The sequence below is a fragment of the Furipterus horrens genome, unplaced genomic scaffold, assembly GCF_987537825.1.
Source record: "Furipterus horrens unplaced genomic scaffold, mFurHor1.1.pri manual_scaffold_3, whole genome shotgun sequence".
Classification (NCBI taxonomy): domain Eukaryota; kingdom Metazoa; phylum Chordata; class Mammalia; order Chiroptera; family Furipteridae; genus Furipterus; species Furipterus horrens.
The window spans coordinates 195,419,266-195,440,729 of NW_028327173.1; the positions used below are offsets into that span (position 1 = coordinate 195,419,266).

Consider the following 21,464-nt stretch of genomic DNA (forward strand, 5'->3'; position numbering starts at 1 on the left):
CTCAAAACAGATATGGAAGGTAATATAGGGAAGCACACAGAAACTACCTAAGAAAGGTAATGTCAGTAGTGGCAAGAAACACAACAGCATGTAACTGGGAGTCTTGAAGCCCCATAAAGGTAGACATGAGATTAATTTAAGATTAGGAGAGGTTGGGAAGGGACTCAAGAGAAAAGTCACGGATCCTCGGCCTCTGCCAGCCTTGTTAGCAGGTTAGGATTTACATTGAGGGACAGAGACCAAGAACTAACCTCTAATCCTCTCCAATCATAGATGCAAATAAAAAAAGCCAGCAGCTAAGGAAGTAGAAACTGCCATACACACACACCCCATTCAGGCACCAAAGACAACCTCTACCTGCTTACTGATGCTCATCAGAGTTTGAACCGGGGGAAAAAAAAAGAAATGAAGATTCTCAGTTAAGAATTTGAAATAATGAGTTAAAATGCAAATACTTGCAAGGCGTTTTTCCACTTGGCATTTTAATATGTCAGGGTGAAACAATTCATGATAAAATTTAACGAGTCAATCACTTAAAAATAAAAAGTGTCCTGAAATTCCTCTCAGTTCCAACTGGGAGAAACAGCATGAGGCTGACATGGGAAGTAATAAAAGGAGGTGGGTGGGTGACTGAGCAATTGAGATTGGACAAGAGAGAGCTGAATTTGCTTCTCAGTCCAGGCTTAAGCAGTTCTGCGGTCTGAAGGGAATTATTTGTGTTTATAAAGATAGTAATAGTTACATCACAAGGCTGTGAAGGCTAGTGGGAAAGGAGAAACAGAAAATGGGCATGAGATTTAAGTTCAAGGAGAAGCCAGGATCCCAGAGAGGTATTAATGCAAGAGGGTGATCAGAACTGTGAAGAGCGGGGATAACTGATAAGTCAATGTCCCTGGACTGAAAAGACTGGAACACAGATAAATGAATTCACTTTGGAAAGATTGTAAGTCAGGAAAAAATGCCCAGAAATAAAGATAAGCCTAAGAATAGATGTATTATTTTTCTATTGAAGTGTAGCAAATTCCAACAAATTTAGTGGCTAAAAACAATATCCACTTATTACCTCCCTGTTTTTATAGGTCATAATTCCAGGCAAGGCAGTCTGCTAAGGGTCTCTGGAGACTAAAATCAAGGTGTTAGCTGACCTGGGCTCTTATCTGGAGGCTTTGGGGAAGAATCCACTTCCAAGTTCATCCATTTTGTTGGCAAAATTTAGTTCTGTGAACTTGGGTCCCTGTTTTCTTCCTAAGCCTTGGACCACAGGTTGTTCTGACTTCTAAAGGTCACCGGCACCCCTTGGATCCTGGACTCCTCTGTCTCTGAAGCCAGCAACAGCACAATGAATCATTCTCATGGTTCTGAATCCCTCTAACTTCCCCATCTCCCAACAGACACAAAATTTTATCTGCTTTTAACAGGTCCTGTTATCGATTAGGCACATCCAGATCATCTCTTAATCTTAAGGGTCATCTGTGCCATATAACATAACATAATCATGGCAGTGATATCATATTCACAGGTACCAGAAATTAAGAGTGAGATATCTTTAGGAGGTCACTCTACTTACCACACTAGAAAAGACAAAAAAATGATAGAATCAAGTCTTGACTATAAGGATATTGATACCCATCTGACTAAAAGGGGAGGAGGTTTAAATATAGTGATTAATTTGTAGAACAACTAACATAGCCTCCTGACCATGAGTTAAGAGGCTTTCATGCAGCCCTGAAGATAAAAATCATATTTTCAAGATAATGCTCTATCAGGTAAAATATCTGATTTAAAATACAATACCCTCATGTCTTCCTAAAGTTAAACAGTGAGGGTACTTATGTTTCTCACATAGCAGAAAATGTGGAGGTTGGGAGGCTCAGGAAAAGTCCTTCAAAGCTCAGGCTCTGTCTGCTACTCCACAATTCTGCAGGTTTTACCCCCCACTCTCCATCACATCAGGTAATAACCAAGGTGACAGTGACAGACTATGTTGGTCAAGTTTGGAATTTCTTTGGCAACACAGATACTAAAAACTAAGTTCTGTCCATCTGTTCTTGCTTAATTGCTTGGCTAGTAGCCACAACCCAAGATTTTGTCTAGATATTGCCTCAGAGTCTGAAAATGTTAGTGTCTTAACCACCACCTCAATATCCTAGCCATTCCCAGGAGCCCTCAGTTGAATAGCCTTTATCTTGAGAGAACTTAAAACGTTAGACTTGGGGCTTCTTTGTCTAGCCAGAAATGCTTAAGCAGAAGTCCTTGCACAGGGCCTGAGAAATCAGCTTTCTTTTTACTTCATATTTACTTCTACTAAGTTTCCTACCTCCCTCGCTTCCTTGGACTTCAGCATGGATAGATCATTTGATTTTTCCAACTCTCAACGATTCCAAATTATCATAGTCAAAAATCTGGATTACAGAGTGCTGATTTTCAGTCTCCCCACACCAAAAATATCTTGCTCTCTGCTTTTAGACAGATCGGCTTGAACCCATACTTCTCTTTCTCTTGTAGGAACTTTCTGAAGGCTGCAATAGGTACACAGCATATTCCGATATCCTAAAGTTTTCCTACTGGTCAGTTAATACCACACTCCAACGCAAAGCATCAATGCCCCAAGGTATGCTTTCCAAGGGTTGAACCAACTATTTCCAATAGCACAGTACGTAAGGTTTGCCAACTTTCCCTTTAGTAATGTAAGATCCTTCCAGATGCCACCCCACTTCTCCATTTAGCCAATCCTATAGTTTGGTTCTTTTACTAATAGCTCGTTACTTCTAGAATTGATGTTTCACATCAGCTTGAATTTTTTCTAAGAGAAAACTAGAGGTTGACTTAAACCACCAAGTTAATTCATTACGACCCGGGCAGAACTGCTCCAGACTCAGTAGGTCAAAGCTCTAGGTTCACCTCTCTGCGTTTCTCTCAGCAATACTCTCCTCTGTATGAGGCTCGTGCTCAGGACCACAGTAAGACAGCTTCAGCCATTCCTGGCACTGTGGCCAAACACAACAAGATCCAGAGGAGGAAAAAAAACTCCCTTCTTGTGCATCTTTTTTAGGAGTGAGTAAATTTTTACCTACAGTTCCCTAACAGACTTCATAGCTCATGCTTCATTCATCAGAACAGGGTTGTATGCCTAGTAATTGGTCCCCATGAATTTCTGAATGGAATGGAATGGACTGGGGTGGAGAGGTAACCAAGACCACTGTAGGAGGTGACTGATACTTCTATGTACGTTTTGCTGGTACTATTCAGGAGCAGGAATGGAAAAAGTGGTGACTTGGGTTGGTTATAGATTGAAGGTCAGTAAAATGTGTGAGGCAGAGGAAGAAATTGATGATGCCAGGAAGCATGTCATCAGAGTTGGTTTTCATGAAGTCCAGTCTGACAGAAAAAAAAAAAAAAAAGGATTCTAGGAAATGGCTGATCAACCAGAGGAATGTGGGAAGATCAAAATCAGATGGCAATGGTTAAAAAAGGCAAGGAGAATAAAAGGAATGTGTCAGGTCAGAGGCTGGCATTTTAGAACTAAAGATTTGAGCATTAGAGAAATTACAGATGATAACAAATTTCAGTCACAGAATTTAGCTGCTGAGCGGTTTGAAGGGAAAGTGGGAAATTATTGAAGTAGGAAGATACCAAATTCAATGGTTTGCTGGCTGGAGCCTGGAGGTCACCACAGATGATGGCAAAAATTCCACGTAATGAAACAGGTTGAGGGGAAGCCAGGTGCAAACATCCATGAGGAACGCGGAGGCCTGATGGAGCAATAAGTGGCAGGCAGCGACAGTGGGAAGAGAATGTTCTCACCAAGCAAACCCAGCTTCCAAACAACAGCTGTAGGGAAAAATCATGAAAGGAACGATACTGTCTGGAACTATGGTGGCTATAGGAACAGAAACCAACTCCTCAAGGGCCTGATGACTAAGTACATGCCGTTTTCTTCAAGTATCTGAAAAGTGGAGGAGGAGATTTTAGAAAGAAGAATAAGTTATCTTTTTGCATGTGAGGGAACATGCAGACAGACTACTGGATTATACTAATACAGGGTGGAACAAAAAGTAGGTTTACAGTTGTGAGTATGCAGAAGTTTATTCTCGTATTATTATGCATAAATTATTATATTACTTTCCACAAGAAGAACTGTAATCCTACTTTTGACCCAACCTGTATATCAATGACCTGGCCTTTTCTAAATTGCATTTGATAGGGCTGCATACATATTTAAAAAGTATGCACTTTAGCATTAATTCCTCTCATTTTTTAACCATTAAAAATTCAAATTTTATAAGACAATATTTACTAAATATGTGGGAAAACTTCAAAAAGGAAAAACAGAATTATCTTCTGGAGGGAGGGCCCCTTCTGGTAGAGGTTTCTCACACTAGGTGAGTGTTCTAGGAACCCATCTGTATCAGCATACCAGCTGGCGTTGTTGTGAGAAGCTGTGTTCAGCTTTAGTGACTTTATTTTGAAGACTCAACGCATTTGTGCATTTCATGATGGGTGATTTACGAGCACACCTGCCCACACCTCGCAGAGGGTTCAGCAGTTTTGGACCAAAAGCGGCATGACCCTTCTCATTCACCTGATCTCGACCCAGGAAACTTTTTTGGTGTGTCCACGTATGAAAAAAATCCTCAAAGGGAAATGTTTTGTCGATGTGAAAGAGATGAAACTAAAAAAAGGGCAGAAGCACTAAAAGGCATCAAAACTGATTAGTTCAAACACTGTTTTGTGCGGTGCTAAAGACGTCCCCATGGGTGCATTGCATCTAATGCAGAGTATTTTCAAGGTGACTGAAGTTTAAACATGTAAGAATAAATACACAATTTTTAAAAAATAAATTCTGATTTTCTTGGGTTCCCCCTCATCTAGCTCATTATTTTCCTCAGAATGAAGGTAATACAAAGAAAGAAAAGATGACAACTTAAGATTCTTTAAATGAAAGACTATCAAGCAAAAAGCTCTGTACATAGGCAAGCCAAGTATCCTGTCAATTCAGAAAATAAACACACACACACACACACACGCACACACACACAAGAGGTATTCCCATTATGAATGTTAAAAAGAAATATGAATTTGGAAACAGTCAAAAAAGCATATGCTATGAACAGAATCAATTTTTTTTATCATTTTCAAAGCATATATAAAAAGCCACTGACTTCAAACAGCACTTTAAAAGAAAAACAAAGGTTTCATTTTTACTTTTGGCTAAGTAATATTCCATTGTATATGTTGTATACCTGAAATTAATATAATACTCAGTGTCACCTAAATTTTAAAATAAATTAATTTTAAAAATAATGAGAAAAACACTACAATTAATGAGTAATTGTTTGTATCAATAAAATTTTAGCTCTTTCAATATGCATTAAACACATCATAAAAGAACATCATGATCCCCTGATGTAAACATGTAAACATCAGGGAATCATCTTTTCAGGAAAGTATACAATCTGATTTCTGGTTTTTTCTGGGATTATGTCATTAGTTTGATATTTCATATCCTTCATTAATTAAGTAGTTTTTTAATATGATATATATCTGGTAATCTCCAAGATTCAAAAATGTAAAAAGCAAAAAACTAAATAAATCAGAGCAATTTTAAGAAATAAAAGGCTTTAGCCTTCAAATGTATTTTTTAACTGGAAAACCTTAAAGGAGAAAATAAATTATTCTGGAAAAATAAGTGAAAGTAGGCACAGAACTATTTTTATTTTTTTATTGTTGTTTATTACAGTTGTCCCAATTTTACCCCCTTGTTCTCCCCTGCACCACCCACTCCCTGCTCCCAAAGTCAATTCCCACCCTGTTGTCAATGTCTATGGGTCATTTATATTAATTCCTTGACTAGACATTTTCTCTTCTTTCCCCCCTTCTGCCCCTCACCCCTCCCTTCTGGTCACTGTCAGTCTGTTCCTTGTTTCCATGCCTGTGGTTCTATTTTACTTGTTTGTTTGTTTTATTTCTTAGGTTCCTCCTCTAGGTGAGACCATATGGTATTTCTCTTTTGCTGCCTGGCTTATCTCACTTAGCATAATACTCTCCAGTTCTATCCATGATGTCAAGAAAGGTAAGAGTTCCTTCTTTCTTTCTGCTGCATAGTACTCCATTGTGTAAATGTACCACAGTTTTTTTGATCCACTCATCCACTGATGGACACTTAAGCCATTTCCAGCACTTGGCTATTGTAAATAGTGCTGCTATGAATGTGGGGTGCACAGGTTCTTTTGAATTGGTGTTTCAGGATTCTTAGGGTATAATCCCGTCTGTGGAATCAATGGATCAAAAGGCAGTTCCATTTTTAGTTTTTTGTGGAAATCCCATACTGTGGGATGCACCAGTCTGTATTCCTGCCAAGAGTGCACTAGGGTTTCCTTTTCTCCACATTCTCACCAACACTTGTTGTTTGTTGATTTGTTAATGATGGTCATTCTGACAGGAGTGAGGTGGCATCACATTGTGGATTTAATTTGCATCTCTTTAATGGCTAGTCATGTTGAGCATTCCTTCATATGCCTATGGGCCCTCTTTGTATGTCCTCCCTGGAGAAGTGTCTGTTCAGGTCCTTTGCCTATTTTTTAATTGGATTGTCTGTCTTCCTGGTGTTGAGTCATATAAGATCTTTATATATTTTGGAGATCAAACCCTTGTCCAAGGTATCATATCAAATATGTTTTCCCATACAGTTGGTTCCCTTTTCATCTTGCTTATGTTTTCTTCAGCTATGCAGAAGCTTTTTAATTTGATGTAGTCCCATTTGTTTATTCTTTCCTTTATTTCCCTTGCCCTAGAGAAATTATTGGTGAAAATATTGCTGTGTAGGGTATCTGAGATTTTACCGCCTGTGTTTTCCTCTAGAACTTTTATGGTGTCATGGTTTATGTTTAAGTCCTTTATCCATTTTGAGTTTATTCTGGTGTATGGTGTAAGTCGGTGGTCTAGTTTCATTTTTTTGCATGTACCATTCCAGTTCTCCCAACACTATTTGTTGAAGAGGCTATTATTACTCCATTTTATGCTCCTGCCCCCTTGTCAAATATTAATTGACCATAGAGACATGGGTTTATTTCTGGGCTGTCTATCCTGATCTCTATGTCTGTCCTTATGCCAGTACCAGACTGTCTTGATTATACAGCCTTGTAATATAGTTTGGTATCAAGTACTGTGATCCCTCCTACATTGTTCTTCTTTCTCATGATTGCTGAGGCTATTCAAGGTCATTTTTGTTTCCATATAAATTTTTGAAATATTTGTTCTAAACCTGTGAAATATGTCATTGGTATTTTTATAGGGCTTGCATTGAATCTATAGATTGCTTTGGGTAATATGGACATTTCAATGATGTTAAGTCTTCAAATTGAATACAGCAAAACATTAAAAAGATCATACGCCATGATAAGTGGGATTCATCCCAGGGATGCAAGGATGGTTTAATATTCGCAAATCAATAAACATAATACAGCACATAAACAAAACGAAAGACAAAAATCACATGATCGTATCAACAGTTGCTGAAAAAGCATCTGATAAAGTACAACACCCATTTATGATGAAAACACTCAGCAAAGTGGGAATAGAGGGAGCATACCTCAACCTAATAAAGGCCATATATGAGAAGCCCACAGTGAACATCATACTCAATGGGCAAAAACTAAAAGCTTTCTCCCTAAGGTCAGGAACAAAACATGGGTGTCCGCTATCAACACTTTTATTCATCATAGTATTGGAAGTTCTAGCCACAGTGATCAGACAAGAAAAAGAAATAAAAGGCATCCAAATTGGAAAGGAGGAAGTGAAACTGGCATTACCTGCAGATTATATAAGAGTGTACGTAGAAGAAGGCTCCACCAAAAAACTAATAAGTGCATTTGGCAAAATAGCAGGATACAAAGTCAATATTCAGAAATTGAAGGCATTTTTGTATATCAACAATGAAATATCAGAAACAGAAACTAGGGAAAAAATCCCATTTTCTATAGCAACAAAAAAAATAAAGTACTTAGAAATAAATTTCACCAAGGAGGTAAAGATGATTACTTGGAAAACTACAGAACACTGAAGAAAGAAATTAAGGAAGACACAAATAAATGGAAGCATATACCATGTTCATGGCACAGAACTATTTTAAAAGTGCAAAGACTATGTCTTTTGACCATATAAAATGGCTCAACAAGGTTACTTATTAAACAATTAATTTATCTTTAAACCATAACGTCTTATTTGTAAACTACTATCATTTTTATTTTAATATACACTTCCAAATATACCCTGGAGGCACTCTTGAAAATAATTTGGCCTTAAAAAAGAAATAAAAAGGAGTTGGCAGTATTACTACTGCCTTAAGAGGGCTTTAGAGTTTTATTAAGAATTAAATACTCATCAGAGGTATTATTCAGTAAGGTGAAAGAAAAAAAAAAAGGCTTTTCTCCAAAATTATTTACACTGTATTTCCACATCACAGATTAACTGGACACTTGGATTTGCAATGAAATATCTGTTACCCTTTCTTCCCTGATTAACCATTGCTCTAACTGTGACATGCTGCATTAATTTTAAGGCTTTTAAAGTGGAAATTACAATGCCTGCTGTGATAATTGTGATACTACCCTAACTATGGCAATCACTTTAAAACTACTTCTTTGCTTATCATTAGCATTGCTAAGTGATAAAAATAATTATATCAGGAGTATTTTGGGAAATGATTGTTTAACGATTTTTAATATTCTGAAACGCTCAATCTAGAAAACTCTCAGCACCATGGACTAGGATACTGTCTGATGGCACGGACCCTTCTACATTTCCCGTAATCAAGTAAAATCCCCAGATGGTTCCCACTCAACCACTCCCTCAACCGCTCCTCCCTGGCTCTACCTCCCACGCAGGAAAGTTCACTAAACCAGGTGCCAGACCAGGCTGACAACAGAATAATCAAAGCAGAGAGCCATGTCCTGGGATCAAATCAGTTCAGATCCAAGTCTGAAAGCTTTCGAGCTGCTCTACCTCTGGGCAACCAGTCCCCGAGTATGACTCAGACAGGTGAAATGGAAAAGCAAGCACTCCACAGTGCGGGCAAAGCTTCCATACGTCCGAGAAACTCACATGTGAAAGGTGAAGCATCTTTTCAACGACAACCTATTTGAAATAATGTCCTGTCACTCCTATGTGCTGACAACTGATTTTATAAATACAATTGCCCTACATTTTGTTTTCTTCTGAAAGAAAGTCTACTTATCCAAATGATTATTCTCCTGGAATGTTCAGAGTTGTTGACAAGTGACAAATGACAAAGCAGAAATGATACACCAAGACTAAACATGGATAAAAATCAATCATGACTTTCCTGCTTATTATCTTATAAACATCTGGGTTTAATTCAACTCAAAGATATAGTGGAGAATCAACATAGAAGCATAAAATTCATTTAAAGTAACTGATTATACAAGAGAAAAGATGATGTGAAATGCTTTTTGTTGCCATCAAAAGGACACAAAACAACAGTCGTGATTGCTGAGGGGAGGGAGGGATAAGGGGACTGAAAGGTAATATTAAACAATACAATAAAAAACTTTTTAATGTTTTTAAAAGAACATAAAAGCAGAGTCTTAAAGAGACTTGGGATCTGATAATACTGTTCATTCAGTCAGATTATCAATGTCACTCATTCAACTAAACCCATTAGAGTGGCTGCCAGAAAATGGTCCAGTATAACTACTGCATCTTTAAATGCCTCTTTCTAACAAATACTTAAGTTGAAATACACGAATAAATGATACTCTAAAATAAAAGTCACATGGTTGTTGAGAAAGATTTTGTGATTTTCAAACTCTTGAATATTAAATAAAAATTTCAATTTAGGGAACTAAAAACTAAACTGGGGTTAAGGGATTCGATCTATTTTAAGGGTCAACTCTGAAAAGCCATAATATGAAAAAGGCTTTCAAAAGATTTTTTAGGGTAGAATCCCAGCAGTGGGATCACTGGACAAAGGGCAGTTCCATTTTTAGTGTTGTTGTTCTTTTTTTTTTTTTTTTTTTTTTGAGGAAATTCCACACTGTTTTCCACAGTAGCTGCACCACCCTGCAAATACCATATGATCTCACGTATAAGTGGAACCTAATGAACAAAACAAGCAAATGAGCAAAATCGAACCACAGGCATGGAAACAAGGAACAAACTGACAGTGACCAGAGGGGATGGGGGAGGGGGAAAATGGGAGAAAGAAGGGGAAGGGTCTAGTCAGAGAACAAATATAAAGGACCCACGGACATGGACAACAGGGAGGGACAACTGTGGGAGCAGTGGGGTGGGTGGGGCAGGGGAGAGCAACAGGTGAAAAATGGGACAACTGTAATAAAACAATAAAGTTAATTAATTAATTTAATTTAATAATTTTTTAAAACTCAATTACTCATTACCTTGAAAGAGTCAAGACATAAACACTCTTCTATCAAGGACATCTTGATAGATTACATGCATAACATGGCATGTAAGTGTTTGTTCATAGGACCAACAAATGAATGTTGGTCATAGCAAAAATCATTCCTTAGGAATTTGGCTTTTATACCTGATTATTCTTGTCTGTCAGTTGATCGAGAGTTTCAGATTGTTTCTCCAGTGCTCGCTCTAACTTCTTATGCTTAAGCTTCCACTGCCGAATGGACTCCTGAGCTTTCAGCTTCAGCTCGTCCCTCCGCTTCTCCGCCTCCTGCCGCAGGGCCTCTGCCTGCTGGAGATCGAGAAGGCACTGCTCGGCCTGCTTGGTCGCGTCCTCCGCGTGCTGCGTCAGCTCCGAGACCTGGAGGTCAGCGCGCTTGTGCCTGGCATCGCACGTATCAAAGTGCTTCTCGATCTCCTGAAGTTGGTCCAGCATCTGTAGTTGCTGCTTTTCCTTGTTGTCCAATTCACGTGTTAAGTTCTAGGAATAAAGCAAGTGAAATATCAGAAACACATTGTTGTCAAAACTGGATGCATAATATATCAAACAAGTATCTCTCGTCGTCGTCGTCGGCAGCCGTCCGTCTCGAGAGACGATGGTGTAGCTTCTTAAGAGTCTATCTGCACCGCCGAGAATGGTTGTGCAGTCCGACTCGGGAGTGACACGGTATCTGTCTCCTCCCGTGTTGAATCGACATCTTGCGATGATGCTGGAGTGTCCTCTCCAGTGGAGCTGAAGCTACAGAGCCTGGGCAGGGTGATATGGAGGGTCTGCTGTTGCCCATGCAGCAGACCCCCCCCTCTCTTCGCAGCTGAAGGATCCAAGGGAAAGACGGAGTCAATACAGCTTGGCTTCAGGTGCGCCGCAGGAGTTGCCGGTGTTGACTACAACATCAAACCGCCTTAGGGACTCCGGCTCCGGATTTTCTGTCGGGGTTTACTCCCTTAGCCTTTCCCCTGAAGAGGTATGCCGCAAGGCAGCGGAGGTTTTTTGGAGTCAGAGTTTTCCTTCTCTAATGTCACTGAAATGGGAATCATCTGTATTAAATTGCATTAGCAACTGATCTGTAAAATATGAGGCCTTTTCTGTGTATTTTATAATCATGTTAGTTGGAAATAGTTTTTTTTTACACCTCAACCAAAGATATGTTTATTAATTTTAGAGCAAGAGGAAAGGAGAGGGAGAAGGAGAGACAGAGACAGAGACAGAGAAAAATATTGATGAGTTGCTTCCTGCACACGCCCCAACCAGGGATCAAACCCACACATAGGTAAGGTATGTGTCCTGACCAGGGATGGAACCCACAAACTTTTAGTGTAGGGACGATGTTCCAACCAAGTGAGCCACCCAGCCAGGACTGGGAATAATTTTTATAAAAATATTTTCTTTTTCTGCTTACTTCATTATCTAAATAGGGGAAATATGTATTTTCAATTGACCATCTAGAAAATATGAGTACTTTTCTGTGTATTTTGTAATTGCTGAGAATAATTTTTTATAAAAATATTTCTCTTTCCTACTACTTCATTATCCAGAAAGGGAAGACAAGTATTTTCCAACTGGCCATCAACAAAATAGATAGAAGGCTTTGTTAATGAGAACATGTGCATTACCTTAATGACAGTATTTTGTCCAACTAAAGAAATATCAGTGTTTTAAAATTTGTCAGATTGCCATAGCAATCATGTAATATATCACTTCCTAAAATTTTGTTAAAATAAAAATCTGTGACAAAAAATATGAGCATTAATGACAAAAACATGAGTATAAATAACATTATATTTCAAATTCCGTTTAAATGGCTCTGAATAAATGGTTTTCCAGCTAAATCAACATAACGTTATGAGTTGATGAACTTATCTCAAGCTTACATGCTTCACTGTAGAATAGATTTTTAAATAAACTTAAATTTATTTGAAATACTTATCTAATCCAGAAAATAACTGAACCATTAAAATCTAGCTTCCCTAAAGCAGAGTTGGTCAACAGTACATTTGAAAATTTTACTAAATCATTATGATTCATAGATATTTTTAATTTGAGTAGAATGGGTACAGATCTACTTTTAACTTCAAAAATGAGAGGACATTGTTATACAAAGAAAATAATATTGTAATCATTAACATTAAGCCACCATTGTAAACCTTTGGAAGGGAGTGACAAATTCAGAAATAAGTGCTTACAATATGGCCCATAACCGGCTCTTCCTGTACCTTAGTTTTCAAATACCTGGGGTGACAAAGTTAACATGACAAGGTCATGTGCCCAAATAAGACTGGGTTCAGGAGGCTGAGATGCTGCTGAGAGCTGAACAAATAATAAGTATAATCTATGTCGTACTAAGGCACCTACAAATGGAGACTGGGAGTGTCTGCCAACTTCCTCGGGCTCCAACAGCAGATTGTTCAGTTCCAGGTTCCATTATTCCTGAACTACGTCTTAAATAAAGTTAAATATAATTTCTCTCTTGATTAATGCTATGGTTTGACATTATGACAAAAATACAAAAACAATGCCTCATAAACAAGATTCATTTTCTTAGCAACAGGTTTGCATGTGTTCAGTTTGCAAAATTCAATGAAGCCTGGAAGAGATGAGTCACTCCTTTATCTATGCAAACAGAACAGTAAATTGAGAACTGTGTACTTGTTTATGTGGAAAATTCTAAAGTAAGGTCAGAAAACCCATATCTAATACCACTATCTTATAAATCAACTTTATCAACAAGCAATAACCAACAGAGGTACCCATTTTATTTTTTTCCAACACGCACTTAGAGAATGGTTATATTTCCTCTGTTTTAGGCAGATAACTTACAGAAAGGTTAATACGATCCGACTTCAACACCAAGAAGCCAATAATCTAAATGGGGAGATACTCACACTAAGAGACAAATTATAACATGGATACTACTAGGCGCTAAAAATGTGATAGACTGTTATCCAAAGTGGTCTGTATTCTGTTGTGTGGTGGGGGAGGGTTTCTCTTTGGAGGTGACTTATGAGCTGAGATTTAAATGAAAAGGAGCTAATTCTGATAATAATAATAATAATAATAAATTACAACTACTTTTAAGGTTATAGGACACTTGAGGGGTGCAAGAAGATGTGTAAATGCTTTGCATGAATTATCTCTTTCAATCCCACAAAACTAAAGTAAGCACGGCAGAATGGACAAGAGCCACAGAGTGGCTGTTTGTGAACAGTCAGCTCAAGAAGGCTCAAAAGACGTTGGGAAGTCAGGTCAGAAATCAGGTGGGGGATGCTGAAAACCAGTTTAAGCTTTCAGAGGTTTTTCAGCAAGGGAAAAACATGATCAGATCCGTGCTTGAGAAAGATTAATCACCAAAGGACATTATGCTAACACTAGGATATTAAAATATTAGGGCAACATTAAAAATAATTGAAAATCATCCTTTTAAAGCAGGAATGAACTTTTAGAACCAATTCTTCTCTTATCTGAATTCATTTTCAGCAATCTAATTCAATGACGCTGGCTTGCAACTGATAAGAACCAACTGTGGCATTTAAGAGACTAGAAAAGAAAATAAATAAATAAAACCCTTGTCACTCTTTCTGAAGAAAAAACAAGTTTGCTTCCATTCGGTCCCATAAACATTTACTGCACTGAGAAACACCCGAGCTGCTCACACACAGAGATGAGCAGGACAGCATCGTTCGACACTCTACTTACTGCTCCAGACAACCATACAGCCTGGTTAGGGAGACAGACACATTAACAATCATTTCTAATAAATATGATATAGATGAGCTATTCTTTCTTCTCTATCTCAAATTTTGCCTCTCTTCCCAATTTATATGGCCTAATCTATAGTTTCATTTCTTTACTCAGTGTTTTTATCTGATTATACAATTTTTCTAACACCGATTCTTTGTCCAAAAAAAAAGAAAAAAAAAAAAAAGCCCTGAGTTAACGCCATTAGGCGGTGGCTAAGGAGCAAGAAGATATTGATAATTCAACCGATGCTACTGAAAGTAATAGAGAGAGGGAGCAAGAAAGGGAGGGACAGGGAAGAGAGAGACAAACAGAGATCGAATATGAATGCCCCTGTTAGACAATCCCAGAACTCGAACAACATCCCACACCAGTAAGGCAAGAGTACGGCTCACACCCCTGTCCTCTGATGCCCTTTAATGCTTTCTTCCTTGATTAAAGTGTCCCTAATGTTGGTGTTGGGAGGAAAAGGGGGTTAAGAATAGGGAAGAAAAAAATTAGCATGTTAATAAACAAGACACCTCTCCCAAACATTCACAAATAAAGCCTTTTGCATTGTTGGTGGGAATGCAGACTGGTGCAGCCACTGTGGAAAGCGGTACGGAGATAGCTCAAAAAATTAAAAACGGATCTGCCTCTTGACCCAGAGATCCCACTTCTGGGAATATATTGGAAGGGACCCAAAACACTAAGTTGAAAGAACATAAGCACCCCTATGTTCACTGCAGCGTTATTTACAATCACCTAGATACAGAAGTGGCCCAAGTGCCCATCATTAGATGAGTGGATAAAACAACAATGGGACATTGAAATAATGAAATACTACTCGGTTGTTAAAAAAAGAAGAAGAAGAAGGAAGTTTTACCCTTTGTGACAGCATGGGTGGACCTGGAGAGCATTACACTAAGTGTAACGAGCCAGTCACAGAAAGACAAATACCATATGATTTTCCTCACGTGGACTCTAATGAACAAACTGAACAAACAAGCAAAACAGAGACAGACTCACAAATGGAGAGCAGATGACAGCTCTTGGGGGTGGGGGTGGGGGTTGGAAGGATTGAGCAAAGAGGAAAAAGGACTCATGGACGTGGACAACAGTGTGGTGATTGCAGAGGGGACAGGGGTACAAAGGGGTAAAATGGTATCTTTAAAAAAAAAAAAAAAATTAAAGCCCAAATCAGGGCCAAGCCAAACGGAAATATGATACAACCATTTGTAAAGCCTCTATTTACTAATGAAAAATCAATGAAGAGAAGAAGCCACTTGTTCAATATTCCCAAACAGTTTAATAATATCTGAGAAAGACCCCCTTCTAAATTCTAAGGGCAAAATTAACTACAGACTTTTATTTTAATGTTTATAATAGCTAGCCTATAATTTTCAGATACATTGAAAGTATAATACAATAGTTGTAGATACACATACATGAATACCTACACACACTTTTTAGTACACTGAAGTAAAATGTACACCGAAAGTGTGGGTGTTTGTATTATACTTATTTTACTGAAAATAAAGAATTTTAAATTTTAATTATTATAGAGATTATAATTGGCATTGAACATCAGTTCATTTTAAACATAAGTGTTTTGGTGAAAACTCCTTGGTTAGAAACACAATTTTTAATTACAATATTTCTCATATAAAAGCATACAAACCACACACACACAACACATAAACTACAACAGAATTAGACAGACATGAGCAAAGCAAGGACTATGCACCAGGCATAAGTCACCAAGGCAGAAAGCCCCAGGTGCCTAGCAACAGGCTAAACTAGGAAAACGAAGACCTAGCCCCCCAGGTAACCTTTCCACCCCTAGCATATCATGGTCCTGTGGTTTAGACCCCCTGACCTTTCCTCCCCTAGCATGTAGTTAGTCATGCGGTAGACCCCCTTGGAGGAGGAAAAAGGGGCCTAAGAGTGGTCTCAAGAGACTCCCATGTGGGCTCTTGCAGGACCACCCCCTTGAGCATTACTCCCTAGGGGTAGCATCTACGCCTCAGCTGTGTTTCAGCTCCGGGCCCAGAATAGCTGCAAAACCAATGTCATGGCTGCCTCAGGACCAGCTGCACTGACTAAGGACCACCTGTCCTGGCACTGACCAATCAGTGGAGGCTATGACCCTGAAAGGACCTGGGAAGTTGATGAAAATTCTACTGAGATTCTTCTCTGAGACATACCCTAAAAACCCTCACCCTTTAAAGTCCTTAGGCTGGAGGACCCAGATCTCCCCCTCAGGAGCACCTTTCCAGTCCTGTCCTCATCCTCTTTCCCCCTTAGGCACGTTTACCTTTCTCTCTTTCTCCTGAGCTCCAGGGGCCCTTCCTTTGCCTCCCTAACTTGTTTCCTGATTCCATTCCTTCTACAGCTCACTTCTTGTATCTCTGTGACTCTCTGAATGAACTTCTGCTTAGAGTTTGAATCGTGGCTCTGAATTCTTTCTTAGCTAGAACTCAAGTACTGAGGTTGTTGAGCCGGGGTCTGGTCCTGACTCCACTCGTCTAACACCCAGAGCCACCAAAAGAACGATCTGTTTTGCAATATAGTTTCTAGAAATGCAGTACAGTAGCAACTGTCTGAATGTATCAAAATGATACACGGAAACAAAAATGATGTTTACAGCATTAGCATATAAAGCTAAGTTCTTTATAAGAACAAAAGCAGTGACAGAAACAAAAAAAAGCAAATGAAATAAAGCTAATAAATAGCAAATATGCCTCAAGAGAATACCATTTGAAATAGAATTCCATTAATCATCCTTAATACTGAATCTGTGAACAAAGATTAGACTAATTCTAGCCCCAAATATGACTTTCTTAAAGCAGGGACAAGATGGAAACACTGACTGACGAGAACAGGGACATTATATCCAAAATGAGAAGCAAACACTCCAGTTAGAAGATGAGTGACTCGTGCACGGGAAAATATATTAACATTGTGCTCATATATTTTGTATTTATTGGCATTGGAACACTTTAGTTTCCATGTAGCCAATCCATTGCATTTATAAATGATTTAGTCTTAACTAAACTAAAACGGACGGGAAGCTTAAAAGAAAAAAAAAAAAAAAAAAGCCCCAACAAAGAAACTACAGATTGAATATAATGTTGCAAACGGATCGGTACGTATTTGTAAATGTGATATCAGGATTAACATGAACTCAACCAGCATTCACTGAGTATCAACTACAGACACAAGGCTAGGCTCAAGGGCTATGAAAAATACAAGGCAAAGTCATTTCTCAACTAAAAGACAACCTCACTGCTGGCACTGTCGCGTGTAACCCAACAGCAGTCGGCCGCTATCCCCCACCCCTTCTAATACACTCTCCTAATTCATGGAAGCCGCAAAACCAAATGCCCAGCACTCCCGTAAACTGTGATTTGAGGGCAAATTAAATGCAGTGTAGAGAGGGCTGGCATGTGGAAGTAAGTCAGGGACCATATAGTTGCTAATTTAGACATAATTTATTTCATTCTAAAGTGAATCTCCCCCTTTATGCTATCCTTTCTTGGAGGCCATTTTGCCAATAATATAAACAACGATTGCATAAAATACCTAGAGCAGTTCTATTTCCCACACTAAAAGCTAACTGATGTTATAGTTTTGCTTTTACTGAGTAAACAAAAGAACTAACAGATTTAATAGGATTTCACCTGAAATACTCAGATTCTTCATTAAGCCATGCCCCATTCACCTCTATTGGGAAATTAGCGTGACATATTCTTGCATGTTTTGATGAACTCATTCATTTTGGTATAATTTAGGTGTTTTATGAATTGATACTGAGAGGATAACTAATCAATTTTCCACAGTCAGAAGAACGAAGGCACATCTCTTTGAATAAAAGAACTCAATCAAAACAAGTATGGTAGCCCCAAAATATTAAGACATGTAGCTAAATGAGGCCATCACTCATGGGGATCATCCTACTTAAAACTTTTTTTAAGTCATTATTGGTTAAAAGTAAAATATATACTTAAAATTTGTGAGTCAATTATTTTTTAAACCATGCAAATCACATATTAATAATCTTTAAAGCTTATTCAAAGCCTTAATTAGTCAGGAATCAGCCACATAAAACACTGCAGTAATCAAGTCACAAATATTCTCCCTTTAAAAATAACCTTCTGTCTTTTTGATCATATCAATTTTGACCACATATACTATTATCTTTTCCATTTTTTTTTTTTTGCCAAATCAAGCAGAGACACACAAAGAATATTAATTTCAAATAATAGGTTCCTCAGCCTTTCTCAGTGATTAAAAATAATTATTTCTCTACAAATCCTATGAGAATCTATCTGCCTCATACTACTACAGTTTCCTTGTACTTCTTAATGAAACATAATACTAAGCTTAAGCAAAGTACAGAAAATAATGTTCAATTAATTAAATACATTCATCTCTTTGTGAAGAAATAAAATATTAACTCCTGCTTCATTAGCCATAATATTCACTACAAGGAACATTTTATATACACATGTATTCAGCGTGTTTAACTTAAAACACAAGGGGGCATATAATTAACACCTAGGCCCCAGCGACACACTAGGGGAGTTCTGACCCTGGCACACGTGCCTCAAAGTCCATTTGCGCTTCCTTAGTCTGTCTCCCATTCTAATAGACTGTTCATTTGAACTCTGCAACTGTGATGTTTAACTAAAGCAGGCACTTTAAGAAGAGAACATTTGAATATAAATAGGAGAAAACTGCTCTACTTTAAGCAGACTGGTATCCGGGACTGCTTTCCATAGAGGAGGAACAACCTGCGGTTATATGTTTGCGGGGAACTGCGACAGGCCAAAGCAGGAAGCCCTGAAAGATACACAGCTGTGTCTTACCAATTTTGATGGCAGCTGACAGGACTAAGATGAAGTACATACACAGTTCAACTAAAGGAATATTAGTTTATTTCTAATTACATGAAATACAGTGAGAAGAAACTGTCACATAATATTATGGCTCTATGTCATAATAGAACAGCAATTTTCAAACTTTTTCATCTCGTGGCGCACATAAACTAATTACTAAAATTCTGCAGCACACCAAAAAATATATTTTTTGCCAATCTAACCAAAAAAAAGGGTACAATTTTGATTCATTCGTACTAATGGCTATTGTTGTGTTGGCTGTTGTCATTTTTACTTGGTAATCTAAGGGAAAAGAGGTCAGTGCCCTTGACTGAATAGTCAGGTATTGCATGTTTTAAAAATTCTAGTGGCACAGCAGTTGAAAATTGCTGTTACAGAACATTAGTTTATTTGAAACAAATCAGACACATTATTTTAGATAACAGAACAACCTTGTGCACTTGGAAGAAATCAATTTTTCTATTTTAGACAGGATGGGGAAGGAGAAACTAAGGAAGGCTAAATGAGATAAAAGAGCCAATTTTTAAAAAATAAATATTGTTTGAAATAAAAATAATAATCCCTTGAAATACAACCTCATACCCATTAGAATGGCTATGATTAAAATATAAAAAAGAAAAAGGAAAAAGAAAAACAGAAATTAGTGTTAGCAAGGATGTGGAAAAATTGGAACCCTTGTGAACTGCTGGTGGAAACATTAAGTGGTATGGCCACAGCGGAAAACCATGTGGTGATTCCTCAAAAGATTATAAACACAGAATTACCATATGACCCACCAATGTCCCCAAAGAACTGGGAGCAGGGTCTTGAACAGATCATTGTACATCCACGTTCATAGCAGCATTATTCAGAATAGCTGAAATGAGGAAGCAACCCAAGCGTCCATCTACTGATAAGCAAACTGTGGTACAGTATATACAAACAATGGAATATTATTCGGTCTAAATAGGAAAGAACAGTGCAATATAGTACAACATGGATAAACCTTGAAGACATTATGCTAAGTGAAATAAGCCAGTCAAAAGAAGACAAATGCTGTATGATTCCACTTATATGAGGTACTTAGAGCAGTCAAAGTCATAAGGACAGAAAGTATAATGGTGATTGCCAGAGGCTGGGGGAGGGTAGGAGGGGGAGTTATTGTTTAATAGTATAAACTTTTAGTGGGAATGAATGGTTATGATGGTTGCACAACAATGTGCATGCATTTTAATACCACTGAACTATGCACTTAAAAATGGATCAGATCGTAAATTTTATGTTTATGTGTATTTTACCACAATAAAAAAAAGAAAGAAAAAAATCCCTTTCTTGACTACAGTAGACAAACGGATAGCTTTGAGGGATATTTCTTTAATTAACCATTCAATCAAGTCCAAGAACACCAACACCCCCCCTCAGCCACACACACACACACACACAGCTGTGCCATATTCAGACAATCAAAGTAAAATCATGTGCTTTCTCTATCAGTGAGAATTCATGCCATGGCTGAATTTCACACCATCCAATCACATTACTACCTGTTCAGTTCTACCTATGTTAAAATTAAAATTAAGTAAAATGAAAAATTACTATGAAAAACTCAGTCACACTGACCTCATTCAAAAGTATTCAGTAGGTACACATGGCTACCTCATTTTGGGCAGCACAGATACAACCATCTCCATCAGTACCGGAAGTGCTACTGGACGATGCTAACCTAGAGCAACCACTAATAGTGATATAATGATTTGATGTCCTTTATAATTTTTCCTCTTCTTTGTAGCTATCAATAGAGCCCTCTTCTTGTGCCTAACATTGATTATTTATACTATCTTCCTTTTTAAATTTGACAGTAAACTGCATAAATTTTACTTGAATGCAAAAAAAAAAGTTTTGTTCACAATAAAAATAAATACTTCAGACAATATGTTTCTTAGAACTGATGTAACTAAATGACTCATTGGTTACTTTGTTTTTAGTTTAGCTTTAAAGGTCTGACCAAAGTTCATTTCATTTTTATTTTCATTCCTGTCTTAGCTGAAATACGTACATTGTTAATAACTTACAGGTAGAGTATGTTGGGGGTTTTTTAAATATCAACTAAAAATAAAGACAGCACTATTAATTCCTTTCCAAACAGTTACTTTTCTTTCTCCTTTCATTATTGTCTATAATAGGAACCCTAATACATTGCTAAACAAAAGAAAAGTGCTTCTCTCATTTACAATCAATATTTCGCTGGCCAGTATACTGTGCTACAGGTTTTTAGTAGATATTCTTCAGTATCAGGAAGTTTCTCTTTCTTCCTCTTCCTTTTACTAAGAGTTTCCCTAATTATTGAGCGTTAAATTTTCATAAATGTTTTATATCTGTTGAGACAATAATACCATTTTTCTCTTACACTGATTACAAGTGTTAAACCAACC

The 21,464-nt window shown here is 37.7% G+C and overlaps 1 protein-coding gene across 1 annotated transcript in view; it reads right to left on the minus strand.

Moving 5' to 3' along the window:
* Window positions 1–21,464, minus strand: part of CEP128 (centrosomal protein 128) — a 353,412-nt gene that overhangs the window by 232,509 nt on the left and 99,439 nt on the right. Inside the window, exon 13 of the mRNA XM_090271263.1 lies at window positions 10,568–10,918. Within this exon, the coding sequence (XP_090127389.1) occupies window positions 10,568–10,918 (351 nt within the window). The remainder of the gene's footprint in view (window positions 1–10,567; window positions 10,919–21,464) is intronic.